This window comes from Clavelina lepadiformis, chromosome 1 (assembly GCF_947623445.1).
Source record: "Clavelina lepadiformis chromosome 1, kaClaLepa1.1, whole genome shotgun sequence".
NCBI lineage: Eukaryota > Metazoa > Chordata > Ascidiacea > Aplousobranchia > Clavelinidae > Clavelina > Clavelina lepadiformis.
This window is the reverse complement of record NC_135240.1, coordinates 14,998,903-15,018,500: the sequence shown is the minus strand read 5'-3', so window position 1 is coordinate 15,018,500 and position 19,598 is coordinate 14,998,903. Positions and strand designations below refer to the sequence as shown.

The following is a 19,598-nucleotide window of genomic DNA, read 5'->3' as shown; positions in this document are numbered from 1 at the left end:
AGGTGACTTACACTTGTAATAAACCGACAACTGAAAATGTACCAGGTTTAAGGACACGTTTTGTTTATTAAAGACATAAAATTATAACAGTTCAGTACTGTTTCTTCTACATATGTTTAGTTGACAAAACATGACCACATTTTGTATCGCCAATGTAATTATGGTAGAGTGCAGTTAGATTAAATTTGATATCATATTTTTTTGGCATATCCTTATTTAGATGTCAGGTTATCTTGATACAATTTTTTAGTGACAGTCGTCTTGATCGACGTCGATCTCACTTACAGCCTGTTCGTGATGAAGAAGCTGAAGCTCAACGAAAAGCCCGTTCAAAGCGAGAAAGAAAATCTCGGAGATCAACACAAGGAGTAACATTAGGTAGTTACTGGGATTGTTGATGTAAATGTCTGATTTTGATAATTTAATGTTAGCCAATTGTGCTGTTTTCTGGATTGACGCTAGAAATTTTTTTAAATAAAACTATTAAAATTTGAGAAATGAAAGGCAGGGTTGGCGAAGGCCACATATTTCTATAAACCAGGATTACATCAAATGTTTGGTAGATATAGTCAATATCTGTTCATGTTACTTATTAACTGGTAGCAGCTTTTTGGCCTTTTGACTACATTGTAAGAAATAGCTATTTGCAAAGGTATTAGAGCTGGACATATTCTAAAGTACCAAGTACCAGTAAGTACTTCAAAAAGTACCTGGCGTTTAGACACAACAACACAATGTTATCCATTTAACGAAGTTTATTTGATTACCTTTAAATTATTTTTATTAAGAGTTCAACACACTTTTGTCAGCAATTTTGCCATTGCTAGTAACGCCTCTGGAACGCTCTGAAGTTCCATTGTCGCTTTTTTCATGAATTTCTCTCATAACTCAAATCATTTCAATTTTACTATGGTTTTTAACTTCGGGAAGATCTAGAAAACAGGCTGTGCTAAAGTCAAGAGAATAATTAGCCTAACTAGAAAGGCCACACTCCAGAACCTCCAGCCACACTCAGAACAGCGATAAATTCAAGGACACGACAGTAACATGCGTCATAATTAACGATGCTTGTAAATTAAAGGTCCTTAAACGTGCCTTATCCACAATCTACAAATAAATAAAGGCAACAGAAATTTAATAGGTGGGGAAGCCATCTCGTGGCCAAATTGATTATACTAATCAATTGAAAAATATTAATTTTAGCCGCAGCTCTTGCATGGCATCGACTCAGTCTTCCTTATCAACTTACCCATTCTTCCAAACCGATTACCCTCTAGCAACAAGACTGCCTCAGAAACTTCGGCTGCAACAAGACCACTACAGAAACAGAAGCTGAGCCACTTTGCCCAATATGTAGCACGGCGACATCCGAGACAAGGGATCCGTCGTATGAGATTCAGGAAAACACCGGAACCAACATCTGCGACAAAGGAACCACATCCACGCCAGCCACCCCCAACCTGCTCAAAAATGTTCGAATGTGTGCAGAAATAGTGAAGTTGCTTTTCACCAAAGACAGTTGGCTTATGCAGCAACACTTTCGATGGATAAAATATTTTGGATAATTTTTGAACACCTCATATGTGATGTACAGTATTATGTGGGGCGCTGCAGTTTATGGGACAATGCTTTTATTGTTATCGTATGCACACATTGCAGGTTGCAAGGTTCTGGGAGAGGCTATAAGGTGGCATATTTTAGATCAGGGCTTCTCAAACTTATTGGGTCTGCGACCCCATTTTAGAAAAGAAATTTCTATGCGACCCCTTGAGAGGTACCCTACACGTTAATGCTGTTAAAACAATAAACATCTAATTACAAATCTCAAGTGGTATTTTTGTCTCTGGCAAAATCATACAAGTGCACACAATCCACCGAAGTACAGTAACTGTAGCCTGCAGTAATAAAAGAATCTCATAATGGAAACAGTCAAGCGAATAAAACAATCAAAAAACAATTCAATTTATAAAAATTAAATTTGTTTCGCAACCCCGAAATTAATTACGGCCCAAACAGGGTCGCGACCCACAGTTTGAGAAGCCCTGTCTCAGATAATAATGTTTTACATAATTGTTACAAACTTCAAGTACAATATCATTTGTAGATGTGTATGAAGAGGCGAAAAAAGCTATTGATAGCATGAAAAATGAGCGAACGGAAAATATCTCATCTAGTACACAGAGACAAAATGATATTTCAGCGGAAAATGTCATTACTGGCGAATCTCATGACCTCCATCATGTGGTGAGTTAGTTGTTTATATTTACATCTGTGTTCAAATTGTTTATTCTATTAAAACAATATTGTAGGATTCAAATGTGCTGTTGAACCACCGATTGCAAAATTTTGCCCATGGTAGCTCAATTTCAAGTTTTGGATCCAGCCAACCTTCAACCAGACCCGTGAAGCTTCCATCTGGTTATATTCCATCCAGTGAAAGAGTGCCTTCAACTGCTAAAACGGTTCCGCTGACCCACCCTGCGTCCCTACCAATTATAAATGCGGAATCTAATGTCGGTGTGCATCCTGAAAACAATAAGACAAAATTTTTATCAAGGATTAGAACTTCTGTTAGTGAAATGAACAGAAAAATGAAAACAATTTTTTAATTGCAGATATTCAAGATGAAACGAATACAGAAGCTGACATAAATACTTTGCCTCCAACAGGTCACTCGCCATCAGCAAGAAAGTCAGCTGCACAAAAAAGACGACGACAGCGCCAAGAGCGCCGTTCAACTGGTCTGCCAGAGCTTAGGCCAACTGATTCTTCTAATGATGTAAGTAAAATTGATGTTGTAATTGCTTACGTTGTTATGTTCAAAAAGTAGTCTACCAGAGGCATGAAGTTTCTAAATTTCTCTTCTGGTAGTATGGCAAGCAACGAATACACGATAAAAGATCACTAAATAATGATGCAACATGCTAAAAATACTTTGATTTCATTTGGTAAATTTGCTCATTCTGCAGTGCTTAATTTTGAAGACAGTGAGCGACTCAACATATGCAGTTCTTGTAAGACGAATAAAGGCAAAACTGCCTAAAACACGGTGTAAACAAGTTTTGAATTAGAGAAATCGTAAAAAAAAGTTCAAAGTTTCGGGGTAACAGTATACACAACAAACCTCACACCTGAAAAGTTAACGTAATAGAATCAAGTCATATCACAAGCAAAATTATTGTCAAAATAAATCAATAAGTTATTTTTATCATACTGTAAACTTGAAAATGGGTTAGTTATCCTCTTCATGGTAAGCATATGTGCTGTATTTGCAGAAATTTATCTTTCACCATTTAAGAGTTTTTAATACTGTATCAACATTTGTAAGTCGCACTGCTATAAATAACTAGATACAAACATATTTCCATGTTAGTTGTTGTAATGGCAGCCTATATATTTTAATGATAATGAAACCAATATACGTATGAAAGGAAATACATATTGAGAACATTTGAGAAAAAAAATAAAATACTTATGTTACGTTTTATTTAGAGCTTAAAGTACTTGCTATTTAAAATGTATTGCTTGACGTTTTTTCAAGTCTGAGCTTTTTTAAGTTTTATGTTATGTTGAGTATACCATGATTTCATTGCCTTGTCAAAAATAAAAAGAGCACATTTTATGTTTGCCAGGTTAATTTTTGTGTGCTTTTCTATGCTGTTTATAGTAAAAGGTTTAAATCTTAACGTTGAGAAGAAGCTCAGTAATTTTGAGCTTTCACTTGTTAATAGGATGGCTGTTATGTTTTGTTTAGACCGGCAACACTGAACATATATATTTTTTTCAAAATTGTTATTACTAATGTCAACATCGTGCAAGCATTGGCATGCATACCACATTATGACATCCTTAGACCTTAGGTATGGCCCAGAGAAAAATTTTCAAATACATAGTAGTGGAGTTGAATTTCTGTTCACCTACAAATCATACAATGTTTGGACCTGAATTTTTTTTTGTCAGTGAAGCTTGAAAACGTTCTTTAAAATAAATGGTTTTGCCAAATCTCTGGCCAGGCTCAACTTAACTGTTTAACCAAGTAGGCCTATCAATTAAAATGTTACTTAATCATAACAAATTTTGTTCCAACAACCAGATGTAAAATTTAGCGATTAAATAAAATTTAATACTTTATAACTTTAATTTCTGGTCTCTTTGTATTAAGTTTTTTGAGTATAGTTTAAACCGAAAATTAAATGTATGGTCAGGAAGGTAATAGATTAGTCTTTAACTTAAAACCCTTTAAAAAACATTAATAGTTTTTGTTTTTTATTATGCAGTGAAATTTGTTTTTAAAAAATGGGGCCAGTATTTTCCACACCAGTTTCATTTCGATTTTTATTAAGCAATCAACATTTTTTCGTACGTTCTGTGGGAGATAAGAACTTACTTTGAAAATTTAGCGAGGATAGCCTGTGCTGAAAATACTACCAACCATATTAATCTCTGATTGGTTTAAGCTGTGTGGGTTTCTCAATCGAAGGGAAGGGGTTCCTAGAAATGTGCAGAAATCTTGATTTTTCATTGAACCGACTCGTTAAGAGATCAGTTGGTTTATACGCTTTATATTGTTTGGAGTTCATTAGATGTTCAACTTAAGATTTCCAAATTTACCTCAGCTGTAGAGATTTTTCTCAGGAATGTTGCTCCCACTTTTAAGACAAAGTTTGAAAAAAATTTCTGTTGACTTAATTTTTATTTCCACAACAAATATCTGTGACCTTGACTGTTTCTTGACAAGTCGCAACAAGTTAAGCCATTTTTGTCTGTGCCAATGAAGTTTTGAACAAATCCGATTTTATCACGAGAGCCCATCCATAAGCACTATTAAAGGGACATGCGACTTTGCAACGTGTTAAACGTTTAACAGTAACATTTTCAATACATACCAAATATCATGAATAGCTAACTATATCCTCATTTGGAAACAGGATAGTATAAGTAGTATTTGTTGCAGTAATTAAAAATTGCTCCCGAAGCTTAATCATCACTTCAACCGTTTCCGCAAGCTAACTGCAAACACATACTTGCCCATCAGCATAAGGCATGAAGGAAGAACGTGTTAGGGTGTGATGTAGGCTGATGTTCCACGCTTTTCACCATGCAAGCATGATTGATTCACTTGAAAATTATTTAAATTTAGATTGCAAGTGACGATGAAGATGAAAAAGTTGGCTTGGAATCAAAACAACCGCAAAAGGTATGGAACTATTTATTTAATGCCTATTTAGACCTTGCTATACTGTCCATTGTGCAGTAAATGATTATTCTGTCATTATTATACATTTATTCGGGTAGTTCTTAATAAGTTTACTTGATTCCATAGACTGATATGTATATAAGTTGTACAGTATTTGATGACATTCTTTCTAATACAACGTCTCTCAATTCTTCCCTTTCACCTTACTTTCCCGCTTTTAGATTTTTTAAACCTTAATATTTTAACGGTTTTTGCGTTAATTTTCTTGAAACTCCAGGGGTTTGTGGCATGTTTAAGAGCAAATCAGAATGTATTCGATTTAAAATTTTTGAAGGGAAGTTGATTTTTTTTGACAAAAATTACCACGATAAGTTTATCACCATATTTAACAATTTTTTTGCATAAATTCATTAGTCTGAGCGTAAGCAAGATATTCAGTTATTTTCTTATCAATCCCAGGACTATATCTACCGGAAATTGCCAACAACTTTTGAAAATAACCACTTTTCGGTATCTAATAACTCAGTTATGCTATGATTTTTTGTTAAGAAATTTTGACAATTGGTGGCAACAATCAAGGCCGGTATTCCAGTAAAAAATAGTTCATTGATAACCGCGCTAAGAATTTATGACTCTAAATGCGAGGGTTACTTTGACGTTTTTCGGCCCCAAACGCGTAATATAACGGTGTTGCGCTACTCACTATATTTCAATGAATCATTCAACCTTAGGCAATACTGTATTTTGTAAATTTTGAACCATAAGAACATTTTACTGAGCAAAAATTATATAACTTCCCATTTTCATATTAATCACGGGATTACTTTGATCGGTCACCAAAAACTTTAAAAAATGGGCATTTTTTGGCGTTTCATAACTCCTTTTTGCATTAAGATGTCGTCATCACATTTAATCGGTAGATGGAAAAAGTCGTCTTCAGTATACCGTAGTAATTACACCGACCACCTTCATTACAGTTTTAGCTACGCTCGTCTCGAAGAGTTGGTAAACGTTTGTGCATTTGTATCCGTCACCAGTGATTGCGCCGACACAGTAGAGAGAAGGTGCATTTCGGGCCAGCTGAACTTGGTCCTTTGTCAAATTTTTCATTTGCGTTGCAATAATTCCCCTGCGTGCAAAATATGAACAACGCAACCCACGTTGACGACACATGCGCACAGGACCGGAACCCTTTACTTTCTGTGTATAGTGACGTTCTGCAAGAAACATTCGTCACTATCGCCGTATTGCCGCTTTAAAATTCAGTGAATTTTTATAACAACATTTTGAGCTTTAAGTGGTTGTTTACAAATTTCTGTCAATTCGGCTGTTTGCAACCGCCGAATGACTTGCCTAGCAACTATTTATGACTGCAATGTCCTAATGCGTATCGAAGCGGAACTTCGTTGGGAAGATTTATCACCGCTAGAACATTCGCTTTAATATTTCCATCCGTATTGAAGTAGGCTGGCCAATTACTAGTTGCAATTTTTGTTCGAATAACAGGTTTGTATTTTTAGGTATTACGTAGCGAACAGCTGTTACTTGATTACATCACGCACATAAATGGACTCTGTCTAATTCTAAGTATTTGGCTAGGCCATATTTTATTGATATAATATAATACTGTATATGTCGTCAAAACGTTTTAGAGCCATATTTCATGATGAGCGATAGGCAGGTAACTTCAGCTGTTTTGTGAAAAGTAACTCATTATTTAGCGTATAACAGTAGATTTAATTAATCTTTTGGTTGCAGTTATATAGGTAACGTTTATACTCGCGTGGTCAACTTCACGCGTTTAATTGTTCGATTTTGAAGCGTGTTAACCTAGTGTATAGTAAAATAAAAAGCAAGGTACAGAATTCTATGCTTCCGTAAACAATAGATTTACACATATGTGGGGGATGTGAGCTATTAGGGTGTTGGAATCTATAGGTTTACTGTAAAATGAAGATTGTATTTTATTCTGGATTAGCGTCACCTGGGTGTCTAAGAAGTGACTTCTGTTTTAGACCGTTCCAACGTCAGATGAATATTGGAATGTTTAGAGTTAAGCGCCTCCGAAAATTGGATAACATTATAGTAGCCTTGAGTCCAAAAATGCAGATCATGAATATGTATGTCACCAGTATATCGCAAACTAATGAGTGGCTTCAGAGGGAAGTCAGATATGACGTCCTCTTCAAGTCGGGCTATAAAAATATTGGTCTACTGGAGTGCCATGCGAGCTCCGATTGCTGTGCCTTGCTTTGAAATAAATTTTGTTGTTAAAATGATAACCTATATATTTTAACCGCAAAATTATGTCTGTTATTAGATTAATGTTATTAGTTGTCTGTCTGTTACTAGACTTTTCCATTGCGAGCAAATTTATATGTGCTAACGAAGAGAGATCGATACGTATTTTAAAGGTGTCGTCAAACTCCCTGTGCTTTCACAATATTTTATTGCTTGCTTAAATTTTCGCTATCTTTATTTTCACTCAATTTAAACTTTTCCACACATAGGATGAATGTTTCCGACCATATTAAGCGTTTCTCTGACTTTTGAAAGTACATCGCTAAGGAAAACAATGATATTTGCTTCAATTGGTAAGCACGTAATCACGGGAAGTTGCAGATATTTCATAGAATAAACAACCCGCCGTGCATGCGATCACAGTAGTTGTAATAGGTGATACATCACGTACAAACAGCATGATCGTTGTCCTCGACTGCTCAAAAGAAACACAAATTGGCGTCCCGCGTTAGTTTTATAGTTAGAGCCTCTTCGCATAAAAGGTAAGGGCGTTCAAGTTAAATAGGCTAATCCTATTCTCTACAAACCAAAATTAGATTTCAGAAAATGCTTGAAAATTCCAACACTTTTACCCGGCTCAGTAGCACCAAAGTTTTCACTTAAAAAAACGCTAATTTTTGGGGAAGTTTATCAAAATTTTCGGTTTGGGGGAATCACCAAATTTATCAATGTTTTCAGTAATATCTTAAGGGCTTATGAACGGGGTCAGAATGTTAAAAGTTTGAAGAATTTTTTTTACAAACTTAGCTTTGGCTCATAAAAAATGGGAAAAGCCAATTTAACTTGACATTTTTAAATGTGACCAAAAAATTAACAACCCTAATGCAAGTCAACATGCGAAAAGTCCTCAAAGTCCGCAGACCTAAAGAAAAATGCGTATGACCGAATCACCAAGATTTGAATCTATTTTTTGTATATTTTTGAACCCTAGAAACAGCTTGTTTTTCAATATTTAAGTAAAAGTTTCCTTTAGTGCACGCAGTTAATTTTGTTTTCGCTTTATAATAATTGACATCTCTAAGCCAAGCGTTGCATATAGAGGTTATCATGAAGTAAACCGCATCACCCCAATTTTACGACGTTCATTTTACTAAACTACAGCTTACGTTATAAAGACCAGGGAAAAGCGCTGCTCGCAATATTCGAACATTTGGCTTCCGAATAAACCATGCTAGAATAGTATGGTTGTTCTGTTACCATCTCTGTTAATGGCAACTGCTATCCTTCCGGGTCCAACTATTCGAAATAGACTGACATTTGTAACCAGCCAGTAACCTACTACAAACTGCAAATTCTAATTTGCTAAAATTTTAACATAATTCAATGCTTAAAATGCATTTGTAATTTATAGTAATTATCTTTTTTAATTAAATTCATTAACATATTAAATAACCTCAGATAAAGTAAGTTCGTTTTGACGGGCAATAGGGCAATTATAAAGGAATGAAGTCCAACAGCCCTGATAAATATTTTGTTATAAATCATGTCGTTCGTGTGATGGTAGTGATATTTCAGGGATGTAGAGACACAATTTTTGGTGCGATTCGATTGGGTTTTCGCTTGATTACTCTTGATTAGTCAAGTCGTCTCCGAGCAAGTAGAAATGCTTGAGCATAATACTTTTTACCCCTAAAGTTGGTTTTTTAGAGGTAATCACGCATGCGGTGTTATCTTTTTATATAATAGACGTTACACGAAAGAATACCGTTTTCAAGTTATGAAGGAATGATTTCAGACCCAAAAGAGCAACGAACAGGGCTGAAAAGCAAAGACAGTAGTCTCTTATTACCGCATACGTCGAGCGTTGATGGCAGTCATATTGGGGAAAAAAAAAGTTACAAGCAGGTGAGTTATACTTTTTTCTTCATTAATACGTTTTGGTGGTTGCAATGTTAAAACCTGGGTGTTTCAAAACATATCTGCAGCTTTTCTGTGTTCAAAAATATGTGTAGGTATAAGATTGGATTGTTTTATTAGTTATATGAAGATCAGTTGGTTGAAAATGATTTGCTTCAAACGGAGTTGAAGGCCGTAAGAAGACAAGTAAGTGACTTGGAATCGAGATTAGACCGCGCTGAAAATACTGCAGCACGTCACAAGATAGCTGAATTTGATAAGCGAGAACGAAAAGTTCTCGAAAGAAAATTGGCGGATATGGAAAAGGATTTATTGGTAAGAGAACATACCTGGATAAAGTTAAAAATACACTTGTCTTATCTGGATGCAGTTACGCCAGAGGTAGCAGTAGTTAACCCTCGTTTTGTGCAATTACCAAAATTCTTTTTGACAATTGATTTGTCCGGTAACTGGATAGAAAAAGCACGCCGCATTCTATTTTAGTAAAATTTTATCCACGTAGAATATAGCTGAAGGAAATTTATCTTAAATACATAACGAGGCGACAGTGATACTGCACTGTTTTTTCCGAAATAACGCAAAACATTGGATCGTTTTACAACAGTATTTAAAAAGCTGCCTAAAAGACCTGAATATAACTGTGCATGCTGTTACGTAAATTGTATTGTATACATTTTTAAAATTTTTTTGGTCGAGATTTCCACAACGAGGAAGAAGTAGTATTTATTCTCTAGTGACTTGCGATCGATCAGTCTGTGTTGATTGCTGTAGTTTATGATAAAGGTGCTTTTTAAAATCTTAGCGTTTTAAAGTAATTCCTTCACATTTTCGAGATTTTGTCTCTTGCCCAATACTTTATGAAAAAGCATCGGTCATCGTCTGTATAAAATTCGTTAGAGAACAAAGGACCAGGAACACATCGCCGATAGAAATGAAGAACTGAAGAAAGAGAACGCTGCACACAATTGTTTGGAAAATAAACTTAGAAGCGATGATGATGGGTCTACTGCGAGAAAACGTAGTATTGCTGGAAGTGAGTGGAAGCAGTCTCTCTGGAAAAACCGTCAAAATAAAAAGCATCTCGATAATCCGGTTGCCACTCTCTCATTGATCGGCCCTTCGTCATCGTTAGCTGTAGAAAACAAGTACACAACACCTTATCGATCGCATACTGTCGTATCTGACTCCAGGGGTTTATTGCCACGGTCTATGAGGGCTTCTTCATACCAGAATTACCGAAGTCATAGCAGTACAAATGATGACACTACAAAATCTACTATGGGCTCAACCTCGCAGTCGAAAGATTTTCGGAAGCCCATACAGGGAAACTCTTATCGCCAGCGTTCGGCATTACCAGGTGGAAAACCAGTAGTATCGTATCGTAAGGGTCAGTACAAGCCCAAGACATCAGCAAGCACAATGTACAGGCACTCAGATGATGCCAGTACGTTGTATAACGATCAAAAGCATGACAAAAGTAAACTGTCATCAGCGTCTAGTTTCAGTGTGCCACCATCTTCACTATCACGTGCACGTGTTGGAAAATTAGTGGAAGCATATCGAAGTCCGTTGAAAAAATAGCTTTTCAATTCCCCGGCTCCTTGAACTTTAACGAGGTGATTAGGCTTCGCGAAGTGATAGTAATGCTACACTAGAATGAGCTACCGTATTATTAGTTCACTGCGTTTCCACGTCCAAGTTAAAAGATTTTTGTTAACCTTGTTAGAACTACTGCATTTAAAAAAATATTCTTTATTGCTTTGATGAATATTGCAATTTGAATTATTGAAAGACCTATCCATTTTGTTTCATTAACTGCAAAATGCACTGAGAATTTTAACAATCATCACTTTGTGGACATGGAAACGCAGTAGTCATTATTAACCGACTCATGCAACGCGGTTTTGTTTTTGCAATGATGTAGGTGAAGTGTTGTGATACAATGATTATTGCCGCCACGATCATGTGGTAGCATTGCCTGTTCACTTTCATTTCAGCTGATTGTTATTATTGATATGGTTGTGTTTTCGGGCTTCCTTCACATGCATGTTTCCTGACTTCATCCTTTTTTGCAGAAACTGGAAAGTTGTAAAGTGTGACAAGTTGAAATATGTTATACATACATACATGTATGTTATGAGATTAGGTTTTGAAAGCAGTAACTTGCTTCTTATCTTGGCTGATAGCAATCAGCGCGAACTCTTTTCTTTGTTGCAAACAGAAGGATTTAAAATGGTTTTATGATGACAAAAAATGCATGACAAACCTACATAGATTTTGCTGGCTCATCTTGCAGTTGATTGTGTCATTTTATTCTAATTCTTTATCGAACGGGTTTGCTGTTTTTCGCGATGCCTGGATGATACTGGGAAAGTTTTGCATTGCGTTAGTCATGAACCACTCCATCATTCATGGTGTGAAGTATCAATTACATGATGTTTTCTTAACGTCCCGCAATGGCATAACAATTTGGTATAATTTGGAAGTTTTCAATGCTATAAAAAAATAAAGCTATGCCTTGACACATGCATTGCAAGTGAGTCATGATTTGTGACCCATCTTTTATTGTCTGTTTGTCAATCTTATACACGGGTAAGATAATATATGTTTAAGAAAACAAAACTTGTTTTGCATGATTTCCTAGGGTTTCCAAAGCAAGCTTTTACTTGCATGAACAATATGAATTTTAGCATGAATTTTGTTGTAAGACCAAAATGAAGTCAACACTTGCTAGTTGCAGTGAATGAGGTCTAGCAGACTTTTATTTCATTTTCGTGTTATTTTAGGCGTTTGAATAAATTGCTTCAACTGCACAAATACAGTGCATCTCAACGAAGACAGGTTTCTTTCTCTGTATTTACATTACCGCGATTTAAAATGTCTATACTAATCTACAAAACTTAAGCTGTTCTAGCGCAGCTATGCAAAAGTTCGTTTTTCCACACATTGGTAATCATCATCATGACGATTCAGAGTGTGTTATTGATGTCGGCATCGCACTTCCTAGCGTTGTTCGAAACATACTCTATAGAGACTTACTTTATAACTTAAACCGCTAAATATTCTTGAAGAATGATTGCATCCCCCCTTTGACCTGTAAACTACGTGTGCCAAATGTTTTAAGTCGTAATGACCTAACGGAAATCATGACAATGATATCAATTTTTAAAGACTAGTATAACGCTTTATATAAAGCATGTTTATCTTTCAATATTCCACTTTACTTTATGACTGTCGTGTGTGCATGCTTGCAACAAAGCATAGTCTTTTTGCGCCTTTACCTGGAAATTTTGAAGGTAACGTTTACTGCATATCATTGTGTTTTTGCATAATGTTTATCTACACATATCTATAGCGCAATAGCGTTTTCTTTTATGAAATAGGACGGATCATTTTGTTTTGTGCAGGTGCTTGCTGAACTTCGAGCTGATAACCAACGATTGAAAGATGAAAACGGAGCTCTCATTCGAGTTATAAGCAAGTTGTCGAAATAACAATTTTTGACTGATTTGTTTGATGCTTTACAATTGACTTCTAGCTCGATTTGTAGCAATTTGCATGGTGCTTATGGAAATAGTTTATTTGTGTGGTACAAAATTTATCCCACGTGTTACGTTAAACTCTCCTTGTGTACAGTTTCCCGTGATATATTTTTCGAACTCATATTTTTTCTTATATAATTTTGCACGCCATACGTGCCTTACTTAAAACAGTTTTGTAAAAAGTACCGCCACAAACTACTGTATTTGGATACGCTTCGACACCTACTTAATAAGCTTTTGTTTCCATACGGTCTTCCCAGATTCTGTGGAAACACGGACAACGTCAGAATTTCATCACACAAACTTTTAAGTAGTTTCGCAAATACGAAGGATGCGTGACTGTGGTGCATGTATGTCTTTTATCCGAAATATATTTAGTGACATTATATGTCCAAGCCTATGAGTTTTCGTGACACTTGTTTATGAATTTGTATGATTACTTTCATACCCTGATGAAAAATATCGATCTCAGTAAATTTTGAGGAAGTTTTTTCATCGTGATCTATTGGTGGCTAATTTTTAAATTGCCGTGTTAGTTAGTCTTTCTATTTTATCTTCTTGTTTCGCGAAAGGTATTCGTTATAGAATGAGCATTAAGTTTTTTAAAAAAGCCTGGCGTATATTTAAGCGAGTTATAAAACTTGACTTTTCCACGAATGTCCCATCAGTTTTGGAAAGAACGTCACTAGATTTAGTTTCAACTAATATTTAATGTTTGCTGCGAAAAAGTTATTAGTTGGCAAGCAATATTTACTGCCTTAGGCTAAATATATTTAACATGTAATGCTGGGCCTTCATTTATTAATGAGGTGAAAATTTGGGCCAATAAATAAAAGTTTGCCGACCACTGCATTCTGCTATAGCTAATCAAGAGTAGGCTACCAGTTAAACGTCACAAAAATTTTCATCTTTAACCACTTACAACAATTTTACGTCACAAAAGTATTTCCAACAAGAAAACGTATAAATTCGTAACAATCAAAGTGCACTACAAACAATACAAGTGACAGCCAATAGCTAAACTACGTAAATCAGTAAGGTACCGGTTTGACGGGTAGCCTGTGCGATCCAAAGGATTCCTAGGGGGTAGGAGGATAATACTGCTCGTAGCAAGATGGAAATTATTCTGGTACACCGACAGTAATGTACGGAGAAAGATGCCAATTCTGTCCCATAGATGGTGCTTTGCTGAAAGGAAACCCCGTCTTATTCCGAAGCCACATTGGTCGGTGTTGTTTTTCAGTACGGGAATTAGCCTAGTAGGCTATAGCCTATAGCGCGATAAAAACTTCCACGTCGCATGCTTAGGTAAGGCGAAAAAGTAGTTCAAAATTAATGAAATTTGAATTTTTAGCCCAAAATTGTAGTCTTGAGTTTAGCTGGCTTTGCAAGAGCTAGTTGGGCTAATTAATAGGGTTTTAATGAAATAATAGCGTAAGGCAGCGGCGAGTCTCAAACACTCTGTTTTAACACGAAAAAATATCATTATGTTGATGATTTCTAGCAGTAAGTTGCTAAGTTCGTTTTCATTGTGAGCAATCTACGCTACAGACAGACACAAGCAATGCTAATGTGGTCCACTCACTATATTGTTACAAACATTCCCTTGCATCGCCTCGGCGCGACCTATATTTTGGGAACAAATGGCCTAAAGTATACGAAAACCACATGCAAAATTTTAAAGAGCCTTATGGAGGACTTTTGAATAGTTGCATTTTTTCAGTAGGCTAACTTCACTCTGTAATAAAATAAAAAAGAATATCAGTCCTTTTTACAAGGTTGATCAGGTCCCTAATGTGAGAATTGCAAAACCTGAAGACTTTTACTCTCCTTTCCAAAGACAAAGAAGAGAGTGTTTCGCATGGTGGATATAATACATTGCCATGTGGAAAACTGTGTGACTTTAACCGCATTCCATTTGGCTTGACCATTTTGGCGTTCCCAATTTCAACGAAAAATGAACGTGATTGTCAAAGAGGAAAGACACATTCCCTTATCTCGACAACATTACCGCAGGAGGACGAGGCCAGAAGGAACACGACCTCGCACATCTATTTCTTGATGCTATTAAGCGCCATAACTTATCTCTCAATGAGGACAAAACAATATCCTCTGTGTATCTTATGGTGCTATTAGCATCTAAGGGTACATGGTGGGAAAACATACTACAGTATTAACCCTATCCTAACCAGGCTCGCGAGTTTACTAAAAAACTAGGTGTGGCCGACCCCGCACACACATTTTCAATCGTTAATTACTAGAAAACTATACGTCGTAAACTGATCGGATTTTGACAGGTTAGTAGAAAAATCATCTGGCTTCCTGTATACATCATAATTGTAAAACTGAAGAAATAACATTTAGTGTAAATTAAGTATTTCTAAAAGTGACACATTTCTAGAAATTCTTCTTGATATGCCGCGTCCCCGCTGTGCGGAAAACCAGCTGATCGCGAGAAGAGAACGAAAGAGAATAGTTAGTCGAGTTATTGGTGCGTACATGAGTAATACGCTTCAATGCGGAGAGCAGAGCAAAGCAGAGGAAAATTATGAAAATATCGCAATATCTTAAAAATTACAAAATCCAACTTTACCAAACAAACATGGACAGATAGCTGAACATTTTTTAGGAAAAGTCACCAAATTTCAAGTTTCTACAGCTAACAATGCAACTGTATGCCACGTTTTGCTGTGACAGTGTGCGGGAGAAGCCAAGCCTAGTTAGAATAGGGTTAAACCTGACCCAGAACGACTACGGCCTTTACCAGAATTTGCCCCGCTAACAAACGCACGAGCTTTAAAACGCGTATTAGGACTATGTGCTTATTTTGCGAAGTGTATTCCCATTTTTCCGATAAAATAGAAAGTTTGAAAAATACGAACATTATTTCTACTATCCGCTTCTGTGTTGTGGGAATACCAGTCATAAAAAGATAGCATTGCTCATGCTGAGCTGAGAACGAAAGTTTGCCTTTCGTGGTTGAAAGCGATGCCTCTGAAATCGTAATATCGGCCACTTTGAACCAGCAAGGTCGGCCAGTAACTTTTACGACTCGTACTTTACAGGGAAGTGAGAGACGTTATCCTGCAGTAGAAAAAGAAGCTCCAACAATCATTGAACAAGCCGTCAAATAGGGTAAACTAAGATCTCTATGAGTTCGTTGGACTCTTACGTAGGGCTTTAAAAACATATTCAGACCAATCAGAAGGCAGCATGGTTGCTGTTGTTTTCTAGCCTGGGAATTATCCTAGCAGTTGGCGTACTTCAATGTCCCAGGTCGCGTGCAGAATTTGGCTAAAAATTGCCATGAAAGTAGCTAAATGAATCATGGTTTTTTGATGGAATTTTATGTAATGTTAGTCCAAAGCATACTAAATTGACATGCAAATTTTCAGAGATCCCCATGGAGGATTTTTCGAGTAATCAGTGTTTTAGTAAATTCACTGTATAATAAAACAAACAAAGATTTTATGGCATTTTTGGTGTTTGACGCCACCTTAACTGTCACGTGATAAAATGTCTGTACACTATGGCGATTGTAATAATTTATATAATTGGCGATTTAATAAGCAATTGTGTGTTCTCTGGCTAGAGAAACATATGATGTTTAAAAATGTACGTGTTGTGTTCAGTGGCTAAACATAGTTAACCCGTTTTACTATGACATGTATCCGTGTAGCAGAGTAAACTGCTTGTAGTACGTAGAGTGTTACGAATTTAGAAGTATTCTAGTTTTCAAGTGTGTTGTCACTGGTCAGAAAGGAGTTATTCTGTGACACAATCGATATCTAGAACGGGTGGCTTTAGCTGATTGGCTATAGTAAAAAGGATAAAAAAAATTGATCTGGGTTTAATCGCTCTCTCCTGATAAAATCGCTTTTAGAAAATCTGGAGGTATCTAAAAAGTGTGTTTGTGGAAATGACATGATAATTTCATCTGATGTAATTGCGATTTGCGACTACATTTTGGAATATAAGAATTTGGAAACTATGAACGTTGTGCTGACTTAAAGCAGGGGCGACGAACCTATTCGCTATAGCGGGAACTTTGTTAGTTATTGCTGAGTAAGCGGGCCGCACAACTTTTTAGTAGCCTGTACAATTTTGCATAATAATTAGCATTCAAGTGCAACCGCTTCATACGGCAGGTTTTTAGCTTCTCCAACGGCCGCAAAAAATACAACGGTTGAGTGCGGCAACCTACTGAATACTGCTGTCGCTCAATCGTGGTATTAGCTTTTGATATCGCATTGTGCAAAGATTAGAAATAGATCAATGAATGTTCAAGACTGCTAGTCTCTCCGGAATGCTTCGCCATGCAGAAGCGATTGTCAAACCGATTTGCGGGCCGCATGTCTGTCTCCTCTGACTTAAAGAAACAAGAAAAGGTAGCTATTAACAACGGAGTCAAAAAGTAAATAGACAAAAGGAGTTGTAAACGAACCGTTAAAGCTTTTGGTTTTATGTCAACGCAAAACATCATTCCTTAGCCCACCATCCCAACAACACCCTGGCAGTACTGTAACGAAGTCATTTTTTTAAGACTTGAGTCAAGTTATTTGGGAAGTTGACTTAAGTCAAAGTTATTTGGGAAGTTGACTCAAGTCAAGTCGAGTCAAATTACTAATTGGTTCAAGTTAAGTTAAAATATAATGCAAGTCGAATCAAGTGATGCCATTGGCTAACCGATCGTTTGCAACGAAATCAAATGTCTGTAATTCAGTTAATCAATAAATTAACAACTAAGATTTAATGACTTGTGTGATGTGTCAAGTTACTTTCCGACGGTTCCATGACATATGACCGCGGTAAAATGACCGCGAACAAACTCACCGGGGACAACTGAACGTGACGTAAATTGACCGCGAACAAACTGACCGTGATGTAAATTGACCGCGAACAAACTAACCGGGAACAGACTTACCGGAATGAAAATTGACCGGGAGGTAAATTGACCGTGCAAGTGCTGAATTATTGTGTTTAAGTTGATGGTAGTATATGATATGTAAAGTAAATATTTGTTTGTAACTATTTCCTTTGTTTTTAACAAAATTTTTTTTTTATTTCAATACACATTGAAACATTTATTGAAATAAACAGAAATATTTCTGGAAATACGAGTAACAACATTAAAAGAAGTTCACTGCAAAACACATATGACACTACATAATAAGGGCACTAAAATTTACACAAACTGTTATTTGACAAATAAGGAAGTTTATTGCGCAAATTGTAGGTTGTGGGCGATGCCTCTGAGAAAATCTAATATGTCACGGTTTGCAAAATCTTCAACGATGGTTTGAAGTCGCGCATCCAGATCCTTGTATTTTCTCCTTTTGGCAGGAGGCCCTACACCCTACAAGGGGCCAAGAAACCCTACGAGTGGCAACCTTGACTGCAATACACATACTAAATTGGCTGGGATAAAAGCTGATGCGCGACTAGATAGTGAATTAGAATTTTGACCTTTTGACGGCCTATTTGTCGCCGGTTAATTTGATCGCCGGCCAATTTGTTGCCGGTCAGTTGACCACTACCAGTTGTCGCCGGTGAATTTGTTCACGGTCATTTCACGTGATCCCCTTTCCGACTGACTAGACTAGAGTCAAGTCAAGTCGTTTCAAGTCAAGTAATTTAAAAACGTGACTCGAGTCATTACAACACTGCACCCTGGGCTCATGTTGTGTGACCCAATACCTGCAATTCAGTAGAATGGAACGCGTAGAAAGAGGTCTCGCATAATGACTTGTGCGCTTGCTGCTATTGATCTGGTAAGTGCTGGTATCATTCATTTCCATAAGTTGGGCTTTGCTTGCTTCTGCTGCACGACAGATATCTAAGGCTTTAGCTAATTAAATCAGTATGTTGTATCAGTTTTCTCTAACCTGCGGGTCATGGATGTCAATTACAACTTTACCACGCAGATATCTATCTGGATCGGTGTAATCACAACCATCAAGGAATTGTCTTTAATCCGTTACCCAATTGTCAAAAAAATTTCACCTGCCTGTCGGACACGTTGCCAAAACTTATGTATTGAAAATCGGATTCTATCTTGGCCAACAGTACTCACGGAATTTCTTTAATACGGTCTTGTAATCATCTTGATTTTCTTCTCCACCAGAAAATGTAAAATGCTTGAATATTATGTGTCGGCGAACCAGCACGATTCAACAGTATTGTAACTTGTGTTTTTCAGGCTTTTTGCCAAGTTTAACCGCTTCAAATATGTGGAAAAGATCATTTACCAGTTGACAATCTGCATGGGATCTGGTGGTCTAAAGCTGAGTGCCATGTTTCTGAATTCCACTTCTTACACCATGTAATGTGTTCTGCTCGGAGTGACTCAGACTTTGAAGCTTTTAACAAGTTATTTAATATGAAAGCGAAAAGAGAATACACGACTGAAACAGATAATCTGGAATAATACGTAGCTTAATAAGCTTCTTAATACATCTGTTACACTTTGTTTATTCACAGCATAAAATTAATCTCAAAGCAGTCAAAAAAAATTTCATTGTGTTGTTTGTGCAAAAAAAGCGATGATCAGATAGTAATCAAATACAGCTCGTGCCCATCTCTGATATTGTGTTATCTAATCCAGCCGAAGCGTGGCCATTTCAAGTAAAAAGACGTGGTTGAAAACATATTCTTACTTTTTCAACGCAACCAAATTTTGCAAGAAAATAACCTTTAAATCT

The 19,598-nt window shown here is 36.5% G+C and overlaps 1 protein-coding gene and 1 long non-coding RNA gene across 5 annotated transcripts in view; both read left to right on the top strand.

Annotated features, from left to right (window-relative positions):
• Nucleotides 1–13,554, top strand: part of LOC143462739 (protein phosphatase 1 regulatory subunit 12A-like) — a 52,548-nt gene extending 38,994 nt beyond the window's left edge. For 2 of the 4 annotated variants that reach the window (XM_076961005.1, XM_076960997.1), the window contains exons 12-20: nt 251–378; nt 2,105–2,244; nt 2,310–2,517; nt 2,616–2,779; nt 5,141–5,197; nt 9,185–9,343; nt 9,476–9,670; nt 10,253–10,971; nt 12,763–13,554. In XM_076961005.1, the coding sequence (XP_076817120.1) occupies nt 251–378; nt 2,105–2,244; nt 2,310–2,517; nt 2,616–2,779; nt 5,141–5,197; nt 9,185–9,343; nt 9,476–9,670; nt 10,253–10,936 (1,735 nt within the window). In that variant the 3' untranslated portion in view covers nt 10,937–10,971; nt 12,763–13,554. The remainder of the gene's footprint in view (nt 1–250; nt 379–2,104; nt 2,245–2,309; nt 2,518–2,615; nt 2,780–5,140; nt 5,198–9,184; nt 9,344–9,475; nt 9,671–10,252; nt 10,972–12,762) is intronic. The other 2 variants (XM_076961013.1, XM_076961021.1) reach the window with 2 other exon arrangements.
• Nucleotides 13,555–15,651: 2,097 nt separating this feature from the next.
• LOC143444281 (uncharacterized) lies at nt 15,652–19,509 on the top strand. Its single transcript, XR_013113704.1, has 3 exons — nt 15,652–18,668; nt 18,822–19,026; nt 19,097–19,509. It is a non-coding gene; the product is annotated as an uncharacterized LOC143444281 (long non-coding RNA).
• The last annotated feature ends 89 nt before the right edge of the window (nt 19,510–19,598 follow it).